General features: G+C 35.5%; 2 protein-coding genes across 4 annotated transcripts; both read left to right on the top strand.

Annotated features, from left to right (window-relative positions):
• The first annotated feature begins 265 nt into the window (after positions 1-265).
• On the top strand, positions 266-7,546 carry LOC18613131 (putative E3 ubiquitin-protein ligase XBAT35). The gene is made up of 9 exons (XM_018121306.2): positions 266-827; positions 1,096-1,210; positions 1,438-1,518; positions 1,670-1,758; positions 1,853-1,944; positions 2,125-2,206; positions 2,748-2,847; positions 5,658-5,743; positions 6,610-7,546. Exons 1-9 carry the CDS (start codon positions 705-707, stop codon positions 7,384-7,386), a joined length of 1,545 nt encoding a protein of 514 aa, XP_017976795.2. The 5' UTR covers positions 266-704; the 3' UTR covers positions 7,387-7,546.
• A 3,135-nt stretch (positions 7,547-10,681) lies between these two features.
• Positions 10,682-16,614, top strand: LOC18613130 (ARM repeat superfamily protein). 3 transcript variants are annotated; one of them, XM_088808818.1, is made up of 6 exons: positions 10,682-10,938; positions 11,180-11,328; positions 12,160-12,440; positions 13,440-13,556; positions 13,744-15,645; positions 16,110-16,614. In XM_088808818.1, the coding sequence occupies exons 3-6, from the start codon at positions 12,165-12,167 to the stop codon at positions 16,173-16,175; spliced, it is 2,361 nt and encodes a 786-aa protein (XP_088664944.1). In that variant the 5' UTR covers positions 10,682-10,938; positions 11,180-11,328; positions 12,160-12,164; the 3' UTR covers positions 16,176-16,614. The 3 variants fall into 3 exon arrangements, with proteins under 3 accessions (XP_088664944.1, XP_017976788.2, XP_088664948.1); XM_018121299.2 differs by lacking the exon at positions 11,180-11,328; XM_088808822.1 differs by lacking the exons at positions 10,682-10,938; positions 11,180-11,328 and having other exon boundaries at positions 12,160-12,268; positions 12,340-12,440.
• Positions 16,615-23,204: the final 6,590 nt, after the last annotated feature.

The raw sequence follows: 23,204 nt of genomic DNA, 5'->3' as shown, positions 1-23,204 counted from the left end.
TATATGTACTCAACACGCTTGAACACTCGGGGTGACTAAAAAATTTAGTCCTAGACTCGTTTTGCTTAGATAATCAATGGGACCCTACTCCTAATGTCTTCATTGTGCGGTAATTCTCGGTAATTGTAATTGCCTGTTAAGCTAAACTCGTTAAAAAGTAAAAACTTTAGATAATGTAAAAAGAAAATTTTATCTCGTAAAATATCTAATGTGTAGTACTGGTAATGATAAGGATTTTGATCAGCTCGAAACAAAGAAAACAACAGCATCCATTGTATTGGGAGAAAGTGTCCGAAATCCCATGAAGATCTACGTGGCTCGTTTGGGGTGAGCAGTCCTCACCATATCACTACCCATTAATCTGACAAAAGTCTCCTCTCAACTCTCTGTTTCTCAGTGTCCTCACATTGATAAAACACAAAATTTCAAGATTTTCGGAAGTTTCCTCTCAGAAATCGTTTGCCACTGAGTCTTCTACATTTGTTTCCTTCAAGGCTTGATACTGAAAGCTTCTCATTGACTCACACGAAAAAGACAAACCCCCCCTCCCCCCCAACCCCAGAAAAAAAAAAAAAGAAGCCCGATAGCTGATTGTTGTTTTATAGGAGCTAAAACGTACCCTCTAAAATTCCGTGCCTTTCTATAATTCACTTTTTTGCTTGAAAAAATTTGTGGGTTATCTTCACTTTGTTAAAATCTCGTTGATGGGTCAGAAACTTGATACGATGGGCGACCAGCAATCCAAAGACGAGTTGCTTTATCAGGCTGCAAGTGCTGGAAACGTGGACGCTATTAAAGCTCTTTGCAGAGAAGGTGCTGCTATTGAGGTGCATACACCTAACTAATTATTTCCCTTATTTCATGTAGCTTTCTAAGGTAAATGTGATGGAAATTCAATAAAGTACTGGCCTTTAGGGAATAATTTGGGAGTTCGGCTAGTGTTTATTGGATATGTTGGACACTGGGTGTCTTTTATTGTTTCCGGAAAAACAGAAAAGAAGGGAAAGAAGTAATTTGATCATTTATGGTTGATAATTCCTTATTTGTGTGTTTTGTAGAATGAAAGTTTTCATCTGAGTTGTTTTTGTAATGTAGTGGATTGACAGAGATGGAAAGACTCCCCTCATTGTGGCATGCATGAATCCTGAACTAATACATGTGGTCAAAACTCTCATTGAAATGGGTGCCAATGTCAATGCTTACCGCCCTGGTAGGTTTCACTAGGCTGTATAATTTGCCCCAAGTAATTCGTTTTTAAATAAATGGTAACTCTTTGGACAAGCTATATATTGTGTTGCACAGTGCAGGCAGTCTCAATTCATGCTTACAACATTTTAAACCGGGTGCATAATCAGCAAAAACTTTGATTTTGTTCTGTGTAATAAATAATATCTTGTGTTAACTCTGCTTCCTTAATTAACCTGCAAATGTTGACAGGACGTAATGCAGGGACTCCGTTACATCATGCTGCAAAAAGAGGCCTGGAGCAAACTGTTAAGCTGCTTCTTTCTCATGGCGGTATGTCTTCCTATACAGTACTGTTTGAAATGCTCTTTGCTTAACTCTTGGAAAATGAGAGAGGAGGCGGTGGGGGGTGGGTGGGAACTATGATCTGGCTTGGTATTTGCTACATGCATAATGAGCTCTTGTTTGACATTAATGTTTTCAGCGAATACTTTGTTGAGGAATGATGATTGTCATACTCCACTTGAGGTTGCTAGAATCAAGGGATGTACAAATGTTGTCCGTGCAATTGAGGTATGTTTGAGAGATATGAGTGTAATTTATCAAAATTCTTCCTTGCTATTGCATATTGTTATTCAAAGCTTCATGCATATGTTCTTCTATCCAGAATCATATTTGCTGTTTCTGTGGATGGTTGCGGGAGTTTCGTGGTCCAGGCTTTCTTGGTGGATTTGCTCCTCAGTTGTTATCAAGAAAAATGTTCGTACAATGTACATTTACTGCCTATTTATCTCATTTTTCTTGATATCTTTTCCACATAATCAAGTTCATTGAATGGCTAGAACATAACTGATGCACGTTACAAAATTTTTATACAATTAATTGTTCAAATTCCTTGTAGTGCATTACTTGTCTGCTGATCAGGGTGCATTCTCGCAGCTGGGTTGTCATTATCCCTTGTGGTTCTGGTAATCCTATGAAACCTCCCAGATTTGAGCTTGCCATATATTCCACTTTGCAGGTTAGGCCTACTTGCTTCTGATGCAATGCTTTAAAATTTCTATACTCATTGACCTTCACCCTAGACCCCTGGGAAATATTGTTGAATGACCTTTAGGATTATTATATAAATAATTTGTGAGAGAGAAGTTACTATAGCCATTGCATAATCCCCTTTTGGTTTTCCTTTCAAGTTTGTTTTTTTTGGGGAAAAGGCATGATTTTTACTGACAGTGTTTCTTAAGTTACTTGTTTGCATGCGAGAAGGGCAGATGTCATACATCAGTCTGCTTGCTTTATATGCTTCCGTTAATAATCTTGGGATGTGCAGCACACATCCGCTTTGGGGGAAAAACTATATTTGGTTTACCTCCAATGTAGCACCCAAATTAAGTGGCTAATAATTGGTGGATTTTGTTTACTAGTTTCATAGTGAGTTGTGTTGCAGGGACTTCAAGTTTGTAGCTTCAGTTCAAAGATATTGATTTTTTCTAATTTATATGTTTATATTTCATATCTCCATCTATTTATTAGTATTTGAAAGTGGTTCTTGATATGAGCAGGATGCCCAGCCTCACATAGTGATTGCTCTTTGGAAGGCCAAAATTGAAGAGCCCAAATTTCATCAATCAGATCCATCACTTGCCATAGTTGATCAAACCAGTAACTTCCTAGAACTGAACCCATTTTTCTTTTGTGGATATTTTTTTCCTGTAAGTAAGTGAGCCCATTGTCATTTTGGTAGATAAGTAGTTGACTGTGATTAAGAATACCTTTAGTGATGTTATGGTTCCTCTTGTTCTTTACTGCCCTTAGACACTGGATTGGGGGGTTCTTATTAATTGAATGGTTGTTCCTTCTTTTGGCTGTTGCATGTGACCTTTGCACATCAGTAAAGATCCTGCATCATGCTTGCCTCATAATTGTGGTATTCCGATCAGCTTTGGTATTTCATGATTTCTTATAAATCATTAATATAAAAATGGTTGATTAAATTTTTGAGTTCGGTTTGATGACTTTGTTTTTGTTCTCTTTTATCATACCATTGTTCTGTCCTACATATCAATAAGATGAGGCAAACTCCACCATTGTGTATTTAACTTGTCCAAATTGACATGGCAGCTTTGGAAGTTTTCTATGATTGGTGAATTGTTTATGTTGTGAAATTGCTCAAGTAACAAGGAAACAAAGACGTTGAGAAGTCAAGCAAACAAAAAACACAAAAATTCATGTGATTTGGCCACTTGTCTACATCTACAAAGTGGAATAGTTCTTCTACTATTGTGAAAGTAAAATACAATAAAATCTCTCTAGACCCCTTGTACACATACTCTTAATAGCCTCACAAGAACATTCACTTAGACATACTCTAGCTCCACCTAGAGTAAAAGACATAGTGTTTCTCTCTCTAGAACTCTCAAAACACTACACAAGTTGCAGAGCCTAAAAAACCACTTCTATACTAAAAAATCAAAAGTAGGATAAGATTAGGACTCGATATAGAATAAGATGTTTAAAACATACAATCAGTAATATTGTATACCAAGTAAAATATTAGTCAAATAAGATTTTAAATTTTAGTCAAACCAAAAAACTCAACGATCCCCTCCTTTTACTTTAATTTAAACTCTGCAAACTTCTTCCACTCGTTGCAATCAATTGCAACTCCATGATTCATTGACTTTCCAACATTTTGAACTCTCCAAGCACAAGACTTTCCTAACCTTTGGCCTTCAAAATTACCTTGACTACACATAGCGAATCAAGCATGATCCAATGCTTGATTTCACTAACAACCAATGCAGATATGTGACCATCAAGTCAATGACACTTATTGACTTTGGATTAAGACCTTCACGACCCCTCCAATTCACCAGAATTGGTAAGATTTTTCGTCATCTCTTAATCATCTATTCCATGGAAACCTTTCATCTCCTTCTTGGTAGATAAAACCTATTTTTAGTAGTTACCATCGCTTATGGACTGTTCGCATACTTTCAAATTCTCACACTTTGGATGATAAAAAGCATTTTGCAAATTCTCTCTCATTAGGACCATGTTGTCTTGTGTGACTTTTACTACTCCACCATTGGCAGAATATCCATACCTGAGTTTAAAAGGCTCAATACTATTAGATTTCTACACATCTTTGAGACATAGGCCACACCACCAAAGATTGCACAATCCCATCAAGCATTTTGATTCTTACAAGTCCTAAACCCATAACATTCACAATTGACTTATCACTCAAAGTCAAATTCTTCTTAAAACAAATCAAAGTAATTGTTTTAGGAGCATATGTGAGTGACACAAGAAGAACCTAAATACCAGTCATCTTTAGAATTTGTATAACCTTCAAAAGTTGTGAGGATTGTATCATAATCATTATTGGTAATGAGAGCATGCTTACTTTTGTTCCAATTTCCCTCATTAGCTTTCATAAGACAATCCCATCAAATATGCTCATACCCTTTGCATCAAAGCCATTGAACATAGTCGGATCTAAACTGGTCACCTTTTAGATCCTTTGTTGGTTGACTTGTTCTTTTGACTCTTAACCACCAATGTGAGTTAATTAAATTTCTAACCTCTTCCTTATTTTTCTTTCAGGCTTCATGGAACATCAACATTGCTTGTGCTTGCTTTAATGTTATTGTATGTTTGCCACAAATTAGAGATTCTATAAAAACCTCAGAGGAGTTAGGAAGTGGTGCAAGGAATAACAATGTTTTCTCCTCTGTCTACCTTCACATCAACCTTTTTGAACTGATCAATGATCATGTCGAGCTTGTCTATTTGTGCATTAAGTCTTTGCTCTCTTCCATCTTCAAGAGATACAATTTTTCCTAAACTACAACTTGTTCAAAAGATTTTCACCAAATAAATCTTTTTCAACATCACCCACAACTTTGAAGGGGATTACTCATTAATAACATGATTAAAAATGTTATCCTTGATGCAAAACTGAATAATGCTAACACATTATGCCTTTAACTCTACCCATTCAACATCCTTTTTATGTCATCTTGTCACCTTTCACTTTCTCTAGCAAGGGACGCATCAAGCCTTGCTACACAAGGATATCTTTCGTCCTTCTTTGTCACTGTATTAAAACTGGTCTTCCAATCAAACTTCTTAATTGAGAAATCCATAACACTAGTAACTTTGGACATCTTTTGTGAAATGTTGATTCACCAAACCTGAAGCTTTAATACCTTATTGTAACATTGCTCAAGAAACAAGAAGGAGAAAAAAAAATGTAGAGAAATCAAGCAAACATAGAATGCAAGATTTTGAATTTTTGTTAAATCAAAATACTCAACAATTTAACTATGGAGGCGGTGGTAAATGTAACGATTAAATAGAATAGACATTGACTTTGTCATTTCCCCTTTGTGTTCACCAACAATCTTTTCATATGTTGAATCTCTGGGTGTTTGAACCTTCTTACTCATTTCATTTTTATCTATTAGAAACTCGATACAAGCTTGCATCTGGAAATGAGGGGGACAAACAGCAGCTTCAATGGTTATATGGTGCATGCAAAGGAATTCCTCAGGTACATGTTCAGGGATCTATAGGTTTAGTTGATTCCGTATCATCTTGCCGAAATTCAGTCTAATTTTTTGCAAAAAAGAAACTAAATACATCCATGATCAATCTTCAGAGAGGTGATAATATATGGTGTCTGCAGAAATTTAATTTGTTACAAAAAGAAGAAATCTTACCTGAGCAGATGCAATGGAGATGGGTGTATATATCAGCTTTAGAAATGGAAGTCTGATGCTTTATCTTTTAAGGGGTATATTAGTGTTACGCTGTTACTTCAAAAAGGTGTATTTGAAAACTAACATAGGTATTGAATATTTTAGGTAAATTTCATCACAAGACATTCTTGTGAAACTAGGATCATTGCTTCATTGTAATTGTATGGGGCTCTCATTTGTCTGATTATCTTAACTAGAGTGATAGGCTTCTGCTTGAGTTAAAATGCCAACAGCAATGACTGGAAAATATGAGTTCATCATTTTTCTGGGCAGCATTTTGGTGTAAATTGTTTTGAATGCTGCCCTTAAAGTCATGGAGGCTATATAATTGAAGTTGTAATGAAAGACATGTTTATGCCTAGTCATTTGGTTCTGTTAAAAAGGATTGCTTCAAAGGTCTGGTTTCTGATTTAGCATCTTTGATTTGTTCACTGATCAAGTTAGTCAACTGAGTGCACTTTGTCTTCTTGAATTTTCTGTGATTAGTCAGTTGGGATGTTGATTATTTGGGTTAATAACTCATTTGTCATGTTGGATTAGTTTGGAAAGTTGGTCTTTATGTATCACAAACAGTATTACTTTGCTTCATTTTGTTTGATAAAATGCATTAAATAACATGCAGTAAGCATCTTGCGTAACATGAACTTCAATGTTCTAGGTTATCCCTTCTGCAACGGATCTTGATACCCAAAATTCCAGTGCAGCAACTGCACGTCAGACTGCTGCTGAACCTGCAGAACTGGATAATAACCAGAGCTCTGGGGCAATTCGTGCTAATGGTTGGGAGAATTCTGCACATATTGAAAGATATAATGGATGGGTTCCTGCTGTTGGACAGGCACATTCAGCGTCAAGTAATACTGGATGGATGGATGGACCAGCAAGAAAAGACTACAATGGCTGGGGTGCGTCTGATTCTAGGCCAGCTGGCAAGCAAAGTCATCATGTACAAACCCTTGGGGATCACAGTAGATGGATGGACGGACCAACAAATAAAGACTACAATGACTGGGGTGTGGCTGATTCTAGGCCAAGTGGTGAACAGAGCCATCATGTCCAAAACCTCGCAGATCCTTCCCCTCTTGTCCAAACAAGTGCAGTCTATGTTACCGACTCTTCAGCTCCATCTGCTCCACCAATTCCCAAGGATGTTTTAGATGAAGGACTGATTCATTATCCTTCAATTGATCCCAATCCAGCTGATTTGCCTGTTTCAGTGACAACAGGTTATGGAGCCTCCGCAAATGATGTTAAAGAACAAGGTGGTTCTTCCTCATGTATAATATGTTGGGAAGCTCCAATTGAAGGTGCATGCATCCCCTGTGGTCATATGGCTGGTTGCATGTCTTGTTTAAATGAGGTAAAGGCCAAAAATGGTCTTTGCCCTGTTTGCCGAGGTAAGATAGATCAAGTTATAAGGCTCTATGCTGTGTGATGGGCGGAAATCCAATAATGGATCTGGGATTAGTGTATGACAGATTGATAAGTTTTAAGTTTGTGTTACATTATCAAGTTTACTGTAAATGAAATTAGACCCTTCTTTTATTGTACAGAACTCGAATGATCATATATACCAGTATATTGAATTCTGGTCGTGTTTCCTGTTTAACGTTTCTGCCCATGTACTCAGAATAGCATTATTTAGTAAACTATATAATCCGAAGCATTCCGGGGAACTTCATATGATTTGAGATTTGTAACTTGAGGCTGACTTACCTGTGATTCCCTGACAAGTTCCTCTTTGGGTCTGTTTTGAAATATGTATGTTACCCCTTTATTAGAATTGAAATTTGATTGCTAGAAACCCTTCTCTTCCAAAAGAAAAAGAGTATTTAATTAATGACCATTTCTTGCTCAGAAAGAATGACCACATGCCATATATACATTAGTTTATGAGTTAGGATGTCTTATGTTTAGATTTTTTCTGATTGAATGGTCCAGCTGAAAATATGATGTTCTGAAAATCGACAAATCAAGAGATACGAGGCGGATACTTGTTGCCTCCTTTGGCTCTAGTTCCCCAATAAGCTGGGCACGGAGTTGGCTAATTGTACTCGAAGCTTTTAATGATGTCCGGGCCGGTGGAGTTGCCATCTTAGTCTTAAAGCGGAAGCGCTTAGGGAGCCCACCATACAACATCAAACACCCTTTCCATCTTTTTTCCTGAACCTGATGGTATAACTAGCACATGGCTTGCCCAGCTTCTGGCTGGTCCATGCTACAGTAAAACTTCATTCAAGTTTCGTTCTGCTAGACTGAGAGAAGCATTACATTTTCCTCAATTGTTTTTCACTATCAAAACTTATTTTTTTTTTAAAAATAAAAATTGAAGTATATAGGTTTTTCAGTTATTCTAATTAAGATAAAATGTATTATATTTTACGAGGATTATACATTTAAGATCAACTTCAGGAACAGTCATGTAGGCGACGAGAACCCCAAAACCATTTACTCTCGAAGTAGAAAACTTGTAAACTTTTTCATTTATACAGGAATGACTCTGTGACCGACACTTTAAGATTTGGATTAGGATAAGGTAAGTGAGTTTTGTAAGTAAAGCTTTAGTATGAATATTTCAATTGAGAAAGTCCTAAATGAAGCCTTGAAATCGGTCCAAAAGATAAAAAAAACAAGCTGCAAAGTAGGGCTATCTGATTAGACTGGAGTCCTTCAAAGTCTTAACTTTTCTCCATAGTTCCATCCCCCATATGGGGAACACAATTGCTGATACATCTGTCCTTTGAAGACTGGCAACATGGCGTGTACGGCAAATATGGTTGCAAATATATATAATAATAATAATAATAATAATATATATTTTGTTATCTAAATTGTAAGATCAAGGAAAAAAGTAATGTAATCAGATATGATGTTATTTGACTTGAGGCAATAAGAGATTTGCAAGCATGTGTTTTTGAAAAATGAACAAGTAGTCAAACCAGTGAAAAAGAGTCAGTGTTTCAGCATTTGGCTCATTGCACAACCCCTTTGAACTTTTAGGTATAACCAAAGCAGTAGCCTAGGGGCATTGACTTGTCAGTCATTTCCCCTAACATTGTCTTTCGTATTTATAACTATAATCACAGATCTCCACCAAAACTTCATTTACTAGACGATTGGTAGGGCCTCAACTTCATTGGTTGAAACTTTCCTAGGCAGGTTATTTCGCTTGGTGATCAACCTACTTTTGGAGGTTTGTAAGCTAGATTTCTTCAAAAAGAAAAGGGCAGTTCATGATGCAGCTGCATGCTTTTTGGTTGTATTGTTAGACCTTGGCTTAGATAGATGAAATAGGGAGAGACATGATGCAACTTATGCCACTGAAAGAGGGGATTGGATTCTTGTTCATCTTTAGGAAATGCACTTAGCTGGCAATGGGAGGAAAATGGGGCAGGCTGTTATAATTAAGGCAGCAAACGACAAGAAAGTTGTCTTTGTTTGTACAATATCAATGTGTAATGAATGGGAACAATGAGGCTTAAGCTCTTTCCAATCCAATTGGGTGCTTTCTTTTTCTGTTTATCCTCATCTGCTTTTATCAACAAGAAGAAAATTCTCCATTTTTTTCTTTTCCTGCAAAACGGGCATTTTATCTCTCTCTTTTTGGATTGAAAAACTAAAAGAAAGAAAGAAAGAAAGGAAGAAAGAATCATGTAGTTGACCCTTATCATTTATATAAAGGCAGGGGTTGCTTTGTTTTTCTTTGTGCAGTTCGTTGAATAATGAGTATGGTTTCTGCTTCAGAATAATAAATAAAAGAAGGAAAGAATAAAAGAAAACCTTAATATGAATGGCTATGCAAATCATCTGATTGCTTTTGAGACAATAAGAAATGAATGTGGGCTGGAATCTTGAGCACATCAATAATGATTTTGCCCTTTAATAATGATTTCTGTTGCATAATGTTAGAATCATCAACCATGGAGGTTACTCTTTTTTTTTTTATCTCTGTCAACAAAATTTTTTTATTAAGCGCTACATTGGGCAAAATACCAACTGCAACAAAGAGCAATAGCTGACAAGAGTTTTTTACCATAGTGTTGTTGTTCAAAGGAAAAATCACAGTTGAAAATGACACAGGATGGATGTTTTTCTTCCTTTGGATGGGCACATGAGAAAACAGTGTCGTCAGCTATCATGTATGTGGCATAAGATGCCAAATTCTTTAGCACTAGAATATCAATTTGAGAGATATTCTTCACACATGAAGACTAGTATCCATACCATGCATGCCGCATGCAGCATGCCCATCCACTCCAAATACCACACCAAGTCCATCCAAATTTTAGCCATAAATCATTTTTAAAATATAAAACATCTCACCCCAAAGCTGAAGCCTCAAAGTTTAATTCCTGTGGATTCCTAACATTATACTAGGATATATGTAATTATTCACCATTGAACTGATGCAAGTGGGAAAAAGAGAAGGGTAAATGGTGTCATTTGAAAGGTATTAAACATCTCAACACCAATCATAGTACATTACTACTATTTCTTTCATTCTACTGTATATCAACTATCCAACGATCAAAACCTCAAAAAAAAAAAAAAAAAAAAAACCCAAGCTTTGACTTGTTTTTCTCTTTGTTTGTTTCATCTAATCATGGTTAAATACAAGTACTGCCCTTAATTAATTCCAACTCTCCCCCACTCTTAATGAATTTTCCCACATAACCCAACAAACCTTCAACCACATAGGGCCCCACCCAGCTTACCCTTTTTTCTTTCTTTTCCTGTATTTGCCCTTTTCGTTCCTCCAGTTTTGTGTCCCTAGTTTCTTGCAGCTCTCCTCTTTCTCTCTCATGCAGCTTTGCCAAGAACAAAGGAAAAAAAAAGAAAGAAAAAAGGGCAGAGCTTGAATTTATTATGCTTGATGCTTGAAGGTTTAATATTTGATTATTTCCATTGAAGTGTTTACATTACTCAAATGTCCATCAAGATCTGTGCTTTCTTTGTTTCACCAGCTTAAGCCTACTCCAAGAAAGAGGTATGCTTTCAATGTTAAAAAGGTGCTTTCGATTCCTCGGTAATTTTTGTAATTTTTTTCTGTAATATTTTGATCTATAAAGTAGCGGTGTTGTTTTGAATTGGATTTAAGCACTGGAAAATACTTCTGCTTTCGTTTGTATTTTCTTTTTGGGTTTTGTTGGTTTATAAGTGTGAGGTAGTTTTTGAATTATGTTTCTAATAAAAATTAAATAAACAAAAAACTTTTTTTTTTGGTTCAGGGAATTTACTTAGTACCCTTTTTTGGGTTGCTGATAACAGGGGGGAAGAAAATGGAATTTTGGATCTTATGGTAGCTCTATTAAACTAAGTTTTTGCTGTTGTTGGACTTCAACCTCATATCAGGCTTTCTTCAGCTACCAAAGGAAGGGTGAAAAGATTTTCATCATTGAATTTTAACAGTTCTCTTTCGCTCTCTTTAGGAACAATGGAGTTTTGTAGTAGACATTTAAACTTTGCACTTCCATCTAGCTTCTTCACAACCGAATAAACTATGAAACCTTTTCATATAAAACATAGTAGCTTTTTTGCCCCTCCAAGATCACAATAGATATGTGTGTTTGTTTCTCACATAGGGCATTAGGGAATGGCCTTTTTCACTTACCAAGCTCCTATTAGTTTCTGGAGATCTGATAGTTTATTTAATTTAAATATTATTTTTTGTTGGAAAGCTAGCAAACGTTTCCTTAGACCTTATGGGAAAAAGTCAACAAGGAAAATGCCATGGAACGAGAAAATAATATATTTTTTTGTAACACTGGATGTTTGTTCTTCCCATACGCATTAGTCAAAACCCTTTGTTTACTGAATTTTGGTAAAATCTGATAATTTATTTCTAAATTGAAAGTTTAGTCAAGTGGATTTCCTTAGATTGTGGGGAAATAAATCAAGTCCCATGTCATTAGTAAACAAATAATTTTCAGGAGCAGTGCATCTGTGTTCCTCAGATAGACATCAATCAAAAAGCCTTTCACTTTGAAAAATTATGAAAATCTGATCTTTTATCTTTTTACTTCACATCTGGATGAGTGGGCTTCCTTAGATTATAGGAAAAGGTCAACAGGGAGAAACGATGCAGACTTAAGTTTTGTCAAGGCACTCTTGTAGTCATTTGTATGAACGGATTTTGCCTGAGAAGTTTTTATACTACTTCCCATTATAACTTTTTGGTTTAAATTCTGGTATGCTCCATTAAATACAGGTCAGATGGACACAACCTCTGTGCAATGTCTTATCAATAGTATCTCTCGATTCATTCATCTGGTTTCATGCCAGACAATAAAAGTTGTTCCTGTTGAAAAGGATTACAGGTATATGGTTGTTGTGTTAAAACTTTTGAAACCATTGCTTGATGATGTTGTTGATCGCGAGATACCTTCAGACGAAATTCTATGTAAAGAGTGTGAAGAGCTGGACTTGGTTGTTAACGAGGCTCGAGAATTCATGGAGAACTGGTCTCCTAAGATGAGCAAAATCCGTAGGGTAAGTCTAATTTTAATCTTTGCTAAATACATTCTCCCTTGGTGAAATGATACCTAATAGAAAAAAATAGAGCTAGAATCAAGGATTGCTTTTCAGTTGGCTTGTCTATGTTTTCTGGTGTTTGTTTTAGTGACATTGCTTCAAATACTACACATAGCATATTCTAATTTTCAGTCATGGAGCCTCTTACTATTATTCATGTTTGAAAAACCTGTTTCCACCAATTCGGTCCAATTTGGGTGCTGTTTGGATGGGAGCTAAGTAGTACCCAGCATGGATTTGAGATATCTATTGATTAAAGGATTGATAGGATGGATGCCCAGTCTATTTAATGCTAGCATAATGAGTACAAGGATCTCAAAAATTCTTCTTCTGACCTAATTCTGTGAAGTTTCAGTTGATTTGTAGAATATTATAGTGTATAGAAGAAAACTTGACTGATAATGATAACTTGGTTTACTATGGATTGCAAGGAAATCTCTTTCTTGCAAATATAACACAGTTAAATTAAAATGAAATGAAAAGGAACTAAGGAAGGTGCTAACTAGGTTTGAAAATGTAATAGTGTGTAGAAAAACACTTGAGTCCTAAAACAGCAAAGCTAATCCAGTTTAGTATAGCTTGCAACAAAGTGCATTTCTTTCCTTGTCTTTTTCTTGCAATTTTTTTTTTTGCTCAAAATTTTTCTTGCAATTAAATGAAGTATTTAGTAAAATGAAAAAGGAACTAATTGGTAAAGTTCTTTGAAGCTATACCACAGTACCAAGTACCTAAGATAAAATGATGCTCTCATTATGGGGAGGATTGGCGGTGGGGGGAAAGGGGACGACTTCCCCTGCGGTGTGCTCAGTCCCCCAAAAGAAAAAAGGAAGCTTGAATATTGGATGTTGGGTTCTGTTATGTATACCTTTCCTTCTTGAGTTAAAAAATAGGATTTTCAGGCTTCTACTACTACTGTCATATTTCAATTATTTATTTGTCTTTTAAAATTATGTCCAGGTTCTTCAGAGTGAGCCCTTTCTGATAAAAATGCAAAGCTCTTCACTTCAGATTTGTCACATGATATATAAAATGTTGCAGTCATCGCCATCCACGTCAAGTATAACCAGTGTACAGGTATGAAAAGAAATTAGATTTGCTTATTCATTCTATGTTTGGATGGCAAAAATGCTATTCATTTTCTTTCTACAAATTTTCTCTTCCTCTTAGAAGTTGTTAAGGCAGCTGGATGGCAACTGCTATCACTTTCTCAGAGCTGAGTTGGCTTTGAGTAGTGAGACTTATTGATGTTCAACTGTTTCAGAACTGTATGCGGGAAATTAAATGTCTGAAGCAGGAGAGAGTATCAGAAAATATAGAAGAGGCTTTGAGAAGTCAAAGAAATGATGCTATTCCTTGCCCTGACCATTTGGTAGAAGTTATCAAATCACTAAACTTAACATCAAACCAGGAATTGTTAAAAGAAACTGTGGCTGTGGAAAAAGAGAGAATGAATGCGCAAGTCAACAATGCAAAAGGAAAATTAGATCAAATCAATCAGATTGTGGATCTCATCTCCCATGTACGTGATTATCTGCTTAAAATTGAGCACTTTGAACCCACAACTGGTGTCCTGATACCTCCACACTTTCTTTGCCCCCTGTCGTTGGAACTTATGCTGGATCCTGTTATTGTGGCTTCTGGGCAAACTTATGACAGGGCTTCCATCCAAAAGTGGCTTGATAATGGACTGACCATTTGCCCAAAGACTCATCAAACACTTACACATACAAATCTCATTCCAAATTACATGGTCAAAGCTATGGTAGCGAGTTGGTGCGAGGAAAACAACTTACAGCTTTCCAATAACTCTGGGCATGCAAAACTTATATCGATCTCATCTCCGTCAAATTATATATCTTCTCAAGATTTTACCCATACTGATAATTGCCATTGCTTTGCAAACAGTAGTAGTTCCACATCAAGATCATCTCTTGAAGTTGGAATTGGTTTAGAGAAGCAGAAGATTGACATCACATCTAGATTTAATGGGGAATGTAATAGATGCCAAAGCAGGGAGATTGACAAGGGTGACCACCATTCCCCTGATCAGTCATATTTTCACAGCAGGACTGAATCAGCCTTGAGTGAAATTTCCAGTCTTGATTATGTGCCTCCTGCATCAAATGATTTGTCAAGGAGGTCAAAGAAACATGAAACTGGGAATGAGTTAGCTGAAATTTCATCTCAGGGCCTCAGCACTTTTCCTTCAACAAAAGAATCTGGTTTTTCTCCCTGGGTAACAGGAAAGCAGTTTCATGTCTCTGGTACAAAAGTACAAGAGGCAGTGAATGGAAACCATAAGTTTAACAGCGCATCCTCCATTTCGTTTTCTGGATCAGGATGTGATGATTTGACCACAAGTTCCCATGTTAAGAAATTAGTAGACAACCTTAAAAGCCTATCAAATGAAGTCCAAACAACAGCTGCTGCAGAATTGCGCCTTCTTGCAAAGCACAACATGGACAATCGTATAATTATAGGTCGCTGTGGTGCTATTGCACCATTACTTTCTCTATTATACTCAGAAGTGAAGCTAACTCAAGAGCATGCTGTCACAGCCCTCTTGAATCTCTCTATTAATGAAGATAATAAGGCTATGATTGCAAAATCTGGAGCAATAGAGCCACTAATTCACGTTTTAAAGTCTGGAAATGATGGAGCCAGAGAAAATTCTGCAGCAGCTTTGTTCAGTCTTTCAGTCTTGGAAGAGTACAAGGCAAGGATTGGACGTTCTGGTGCTGTCAAAGCCTTGGTGAATCTTCTAGGCTCAGGAACATTGAGAGGGAAAAAAGATGCTGTTACTGCTTTGTTTAACTTATCAATTTTTCATGAAAACAAGGCTCGTATAGTTCAAGCAGGTGCAGTAAAATATCTTGTTGAGTTAATGGATCCTGATAGTGGGATGGTGGACAAGGCAGTGGCACTTCTCTCCAACCTGTCAACAATTGGGGAAGGGCGTTTGGCAATTGTACGAGAAGGTGGTATCCCAGTATTAGTTGAAGCCATTGAATCAGGATCGCAAAGGGGTAAGGAAAATGCGGCCTCTGTATTGCTGCAACTATGCCTTAATAGTCCCAAGTTCTGTACCCTGGTTTTGCAAGAAGGGGCTGTGCCACCCCTTGTCGCATTGTCTCAGTCTGGCACACCAAGGGCAAAGGAAAAGGTATGTAGCTTAGTATTTTCACCTTCTCCTGTTATGGCTACAGTCCTTGCATTTTCTGCTTCTGTATCTGTGATCTCAATGCAATAAGTGAAAAATGTTATTAAACTCTTTATATCTGGTGTCATTGCACCACTAAAGTTAAATTATGTTTATATTGCTTATATTTTGTGTAATGAACTCTATTGAGGGGTTCTACCACCTGTCAAATTATTCATTAGAAATTGGACCTAGTATTTGAGATTCTTATTGTAACTGATTAAAACGGATGGGGAAAAATGTGTTACATTTCCAAGACCTGTTGTGGAAAGTAGGGAGCAGAAAGGCATAAGGTTTTCTTCTAAAGCTCATTACATCTTGAAATTGGTGACTGCTATTATTACATGTTTGATGACTGTGTAGTCTAAAGACAATTTTCTGGATGCACATGAGAAAGTACATGATATATTCTTTTATACCTGTTGCAGGCACAACAGCTTCTCAGTCACTTCCGGAATCAGAGAGAAGGTGCCACTGGGAAGGGGAAGACATGAAAACAGAATAAATTTTGTTTTGTTTTATTTTCTGATTTTTTAATATCCTACTCCGTGTAAGTTGTTGTCCATGGTTTGTCCTTTTGGAGCTCTCCTTTCATACATTCTTTAGTTCTCCAGCTTTATCCATTAGCATTGCAAGCTCTATTCTTTGTTTCTTTGGATTCCCCTTTTTTGAAGGTGGTTAGGGGGTGGGGAAATAGGGCAAGCTTTCCCAGGAGGTGGTGGGATTGTCTATAATTTGCTGCGCAATTTTCCTTAGAACTTAGCTTGCCATGGTATTGAGTGTAGGTTTCCCTTTTCTTTTTTTCATTTAATTTTGAGTTTATGTAGTAACAGATTTGCCCCTTAGGTTTGTAGATATGTTGTACATATGCTATAGACGCTTGTAATATGATATAGGATCTTGTTAAAGATATTTTTGCTATTTGATGTCAAATGTTGTATTTTTCAGTGCTTTTATTCTTAATCTTGTACCCTAACAAGCACTAGATTTTCTGAGTTTATTAAGGTTAGCTGCACCTAGATTCCAATAGTTTTTCATTTTATGTGCTTTTATACTTGTTTATCAAAAGTGCAGCCCTCTTCTGCCTGGTACTCAGCAGTATTGTTAACTGGAAAAGAATGGCCATTTTACTAGTAGATATGCTAGTTAACCATCTTGTGGCTCAAAGCATTTGCCGGATGATCACCATCAATGGTAATGGCAGGGCAACTAAATAATTCTGGCAAAACACGACCAAGGCAACGATAGGAATGTTCTATATGATTTTAAGTAACATGGCAAGTGAATTATACTTTCCAAGCCAAGGAAGTCTAATTGTTGACCATAAGTACAAATCCTACCCCGATTGAATGTCGTTGATTCACTTCAGTTTTGAAGCAGAAAGGACAAACTGAGCAGAGTTAGTATAGTATCCAAGGCCAAGACTTCCCCTTAAAATCCCTAAAAAACCACAACCCAAGTCCTGTTTCTAACATTCTCTGGGCGAATTTCTTGCACATTACGGCTTAAGCAAGCCGACGTGTCCAATGGTCCAGGAACATCCAAAAGCTTCAAGCTATCAATTTTTCCCCCAAATCTAAGCCAATAGGAGACAAACTAAACGATAAATGCAAAGCTTCATGCTTGTTACTGCAGTACTGCATTATGATAAATACGTTATTTTCCTAGAGTGTCACCTGAAACTTGCAGCATGGTCCTACTGGTATTACTGTTTAGAAAAAGAAAGTACCCTAGGCAGGCCCTGGTCCACTCATGTTATGCATGGGCCCAATATACAGAACAGCTTGCAATTTGGGTACGATAATACTCACCAACCAGGCTTGTTGAGTCCTTGTTTCTGTTCCCTGTATAGGAGACCTCTCACCCTCTTTTCACACTGATCTCTGGTGATCAATTCTTATGCATAGCATCTCTACTTTGATCCCCAATCAATGAGCCTCTGATGAGTGTTCTTTTCGTTTCAAACAGGAGAAATATGAGATCAGGACCGCACAGGTTTGTACTTGGATTAAAAAAAAGTATTCACTTGAAGTGAGATGTAAATTCATACATTTCGAATTTAAAGAATTAAAAACCAAATGATATTCATATCATGTAAGACCACTGAATCTCCCTGGTTTGGTCAACAAATGAAGGAGCACTGCCCACCTAAAGTAGCGGATACTGCTTTTGTCACAGTTCACCTGTGAATGAACCCAACTTTAGACAAAAATCATTTGGATTCAGGTCGGCCCTGGCTGATCAATGTCTACCTCAAACTGGAAACATCAAGCATGAGCTGCTAATACAAACATTTAATGTTTGAGATAAGGTTAAAATTTAACTATTAGGATAGCTATCACTCGATCACAGAGTGATTAATGGAGATACTGGCGTATGAAGGGATACGGTTGGGATTGGGACTCCTTTGAGGCATTTGCCAGGTTGAACCTTTCTATCGATATACAAAAAAAAAAAAAAAGTATGCTCTTCTCTCATCAATTATGTGTATGATAACTTACCATCAAGCTCGTGCACTCAATACTACAATTTTTTTGTACCATCTTAAAGCAAGGTTATAATTCAATACCTTGCAGTATCAATAAAAAAATTGATAAATCAATATCCCCTTTAATGTATATAATTAGTAGCGTTTGTTGCTTTATGACCAAGACTTGAGTTCATCTTTCTAGAATATTTTTTTTGGTTGTTTCAAAGGTTTTTTATTTTTATAAAAAAAAACAAAAAATCGATTAGAGATAATAAAAACAAATCACATAAATGAGAATCTAACAAGATTCTATTGACATAAACGCGATTAAAAATAAAATTTTATATCACATGTCATATTATCACAAAATAACCACTAATAGTGAATTCAGGATTTTAAATGAGAAGTGATTAAAAAGTAATTATAAAAATAATCATATTATATATATATATATATATATTAAGTTTTATATCTATAACAATAAAAAAAATTAAAAATTAAAGGATGACGGCCACCATCACCTACCACTCTCGTAGCTCCACCCCTGTGATCACTCCACTAATGAACCAACAACACAGCATAACTTACGCTATATAAGTTTGCAAACAACTCACATCATAAACATAAAACATAAAATAAAGTTGTCAACACAAACAATTTACTTTGCGTTTTTGGTTAATGAAAATTTCATGGTTTTGATCTCAAAACCTCTGAATGATTTTGTCTTGCTTAATTTCTTTAAGTTGTATATCTTGTTAGGATAAAAATCTTTTCTTTTTTTTTTTTTATGTATATTTTTTATTATTAAAATTGAAAAGGGGTGGGACCGAATTCGATGGTCATTTTGGTTTTAGAAAAAAAGAAAAAGGAAAAAGTTGATGAAAGAATAAGATGTGGCTAAGATTTATGCTACGGCAATAAATAGATTGCCATTAGTTTCAAAAGAATTGATGAGAACAGTGAAGGAACTACAGTAAATTAGTTGGATACTATGAACTTTGATCACCTTATTTATCTTTCATAAATCTGGTTGCAGCTTGGCATTTAATTAATAAATAGTCATCGATATGCTATGTATGGCCAAATTTCATTGAAGAAAACTAGACCTCTAGCTAGCCCAAAATTGAGAATCAAGCCTAGCATCTTACAGCAAACCAAACTGAAAGACGCAAAAGAAAAATGTGGGTTTTGCATCGCTAATGTGAATCCTGCAGGTTCAATGGGTAGGGTAGGGAGTTGTAGTTTTCCCTATGAGGGTGTTAGAAACGTGCAAGCTTCTCAAACAGCTGTATTGATAATTAATGACAGTGATGTGGGCTTCTTTTTTCATAATATATGATCTACGATTTCAAAGATTTTGCGCACGCAAACTGTGACTAAGGAAGCATGATATATTGTCCTTTACAATGGTTTCTGCTCATTGTAATATTTGGGTTAGTGGTGGTACCCAGCTGGGAATGGGACAAATGTAGGCAAGATACACTCTAAGAAATTAGTACCTGTAAAATTTATGGTCTACGTTCTAACTACAAAACAAAACCGACCCTGCAATTACAGTATTTTAGACAAAAGATTTGAAAATCATCTAATTTTTGGTTGAAATTTAGATATAAAAGAAATAAGAGTAGATTGACAAATTGTGTTATCGTGTTTTAAAGTATTGTGTAAATATAAAGTATTAATAACATAAGGATAAATATAAATACGATATGATTAATTAAACGTGTTAAAATCTTAAATACGAATATAAATATGTTTAGTAAATGTGTAACATGACATAACATACCTAACATGTCTATTAAATATTTCAAGTTAAATTTTATATTACACAACATGATTTATAACAAATTTAAACGATTAACTGATAACTTTGTTATATAGAGCTATTTTTAACATATTTGAGGACTTTAGTAGCTAGACCTTTGAGTTTTAGGTTCGGTTTGAGCATTTTAGTTGTTTTTCTAAATTAAGTTAGATTACATGTTGAATAGTTAAATTAAGTTATTTTAGTTTAATTTTACTTTATTTTGGTTTAATTTACTTTAAGAAGAGTTAATGTTGATTTCTCTTATGGTTATGTGCAAGATATGTGATGAGAGGTGAAATTGAGTTATGGTAGCACAAGTATGGTGAATGTGTCACTTATACATACTGTGGTGATTTAAAGATAACTTGAACTACAGAAATCCTAATTGATGTGATTTTTGATTCATTGGAAACTTAAGAGAATGAGCTACAACTTTCATGTTTACCACTTTACCTAGTTTGTTAGTTTTAAAATTATTATAGTTTTGATTATGACAAAATGATCAAATTTGCTTGAACATTATTTGAGTAGTTCTTGACAATTTCTTGAAATGATTTAACTCCCATACATTTGTTCTTGCATAAACACAAACTTGACTCTTAAAGTTATTGAATTATATTTATAAGCTTGTATGACTTAAGTGTATGAGTGCTTATGATTCTCATTCATTAAAGTTTGATTTAAAGATTAAAGGAAAATCTTGATGCACTCATTAAGAGAGAGTTTTCAATATCTTGTTTAATGATGAAAAAGAAAAAAGAGAGAAGAAAGACTAAATCAAATAGAGTTAAATAGGTCTTCATGTTTAATTTATGTGTGTGATGCTCAGTTTTGGTTTTGTTGAATATTTTGTAAAGAAAAGTAGATGCATTGACTAAGGGGGAGCACCTCATTATGCATAAAGATTTGAAGCATTCATATTGAACATAAACATTGCATTCTTAATTTTGGAGTGTTTTGTGATCATAAAAAATAAGAGATAGAGAATGTTGACTCTATATGTTTTTTATGATAGCAAAATATTCCTATTCATTAATGTCTAATATCTTTACTTACGTGTGCAGGAAAATTAATATATGAAACTAATTATTTGACTCTTCAAAGAGTATTTTTGAAAGAAAAAGAGGGATAAAATCAATAAAATGTAACTGAATAACAAGGAGGAAGCTTGTTGGTTAAACAAGGAAGAACATTGGTTGACCAAATTTCAAATTAGAGAAATGGCGGGTTGAAGAGTTTGAGAAACAGAACCAACTTAGTCAACCAAGTCAGTCGACTAAGTGCCCTATGCCAGAATTTACAAACCAGAAACAGAATCAACTTAGTCAACCAAGTTAGTCGACTATGAGCTCTCTGTATGCAATTTGAACAAGAACACTACAAAACAGATTAATGGTTAGAACTCATCCTCAACTTTTTTCAACGGATATAAACTACCAAACTGCCATCAAAGTTGCATCTCCAAGTATAAAAGGGTCTTCCAACAATGCAAAACAAGTTTTGAGAAGCTTTGAATGAGATTTGAGCTATAAAAAGTAGAAAAACCTGAAAAGCTTCACTGCACTTGTTTGTACTTAAACGCCTACTCTTTGTCATTGTATTTAACACTCATTTTGTACCAATAAGATTAACTTGTGATCATAGATAGTTTCTTTTACCATTTTTTCTTGTATACTTAGAGTGAGAAAGTCACTTTAAGGGGTTGGGAAAGCTTGAATGTTATAGGTTGTGGTTGAGCCTTAGAAAACCACTTTCGATTTTAGTTGAGCCCATGAAAAACTAGTGTAAAGGTTTTGGCTAAACTTGCGAAAAGCCATTATAAAAGCTTGGTGAAAGCTTGTGAATTTCACTAGATTCTTAGTGAATCGTTGAGAAAATCCTTGGTTGGATAATCAAGGTAGTGGATGTAGGTCTTGGACCGAACCACTCTAAATTGTTGTGCATCTTATACTCTGCTTTTAATTTCTTGAGTTTTGAAAATTAGTTCCACACATTGTCAAGAGCCAAATTGTGCTATTCACCCCTCCTTAGCACACATTAACGGGACCAACAATTGGTATCAGAGCTAGTTCCCTGTTTTTAAGGTCTAACATCCTTTGGGAGGATCCAAATGGCTCTCCAAAAATCCATAGTTGCTGAGGGACAATCAACAAACAGACCACCTCTATTTGATGGCTCTAACTATCCTTATTGGAGCACTAGGATGTCAATTTACATTAGAGCTATAGATTATGAGATGTGAGATGTCATAACTGATGGTCCCTTCATTCCTTCAACACTAAATGTTGTAACCAATAAACTAATTCCTAAGCCAAGGTCCAAGTGGATAGAATCTGAAATGAGGAGAGTACAAACCAACTCTAAAGCCATGCATACTCTCATTTGTGCACTTGATTATGGAGAATATGATAAAGTGTTCATGTGCAAAAGTGTCAAGAAAATTTGGTAAAAATTAGAAGAGTTATATGGAGAAACGAATATGGAAAAGGAATTGGAAGACAACTCTTGCGAGGATCAATGCTCAACAAGCAACATGGCAAATGGAGACAAGGAATCAAGTGAAGATGAATCCTCAAATCGAATTGAATTATGCTTCATGGCTCTTGAAGAGTTAAAGGTAACTTCTTCATCATGTGAACTTAATTCATGTGTTTTCAATAAATTACATGATACTTTTGAAGATTTAGCTTTTGAGTTTGAGAAAAAGAATATAAAGAACAAGAAAATCATTTCCACACTCGATGTTGAAAATGAATTTTTGATGAAAACACAAATTGATTTGTTGGAAAAAGGAAATTTTGACGTGAAAATAAAATTTGAAGATTTATTAAATGAGAAAGTGGAAGAAATATGAAACTTGTGCTTGATGGCCAGAGATGATGAATTCAAGGCGTCTTCTACTTCTTGTGATATTTCAATTGATGAGCTGTAAGATGAATATTAATGTCTCTATGATGAGTTTGAAAAGCTTGCATCAAAATATAAAACTTTGAAAAGAAAATCTGCATATCTTGAAAATGATTTGGAAAAGATAAGACACGATTTCAACTCTGTTTTTGAGTAAAGAAATTTTCTGCAAATTGAATTAGAACATTCAAAAACAGATTTTGAAAGTCTACAATTGGAGTTGAAAAACAGAGCAAATGCTTTACAGGCTGCAATTGCTGAAAATACTGCTCTTAAGAATTTAAGAAAAGAATCATCAAGAAAGAGCATAAATTTCATACGAAATGCTAATGATTTCTC

This window comes from Theobroma cacao, chromosome 1, assembly GCF_053813885.1.
Source record: "Theobroma cacao isolate CCN51 chromosome 1, ASM5381388v1, whole genome shotgun sequence".
NCBI classification, from domain to species: Eukaryota; Viridiplantae; Streptophyta; class Magnoliopsida; order Malvales; family Malvaceae; genus Theobroma; species Theobroma cacao.
This window is presented reverse-complemented; position numbering and strand designations above follow the sequence as displayed.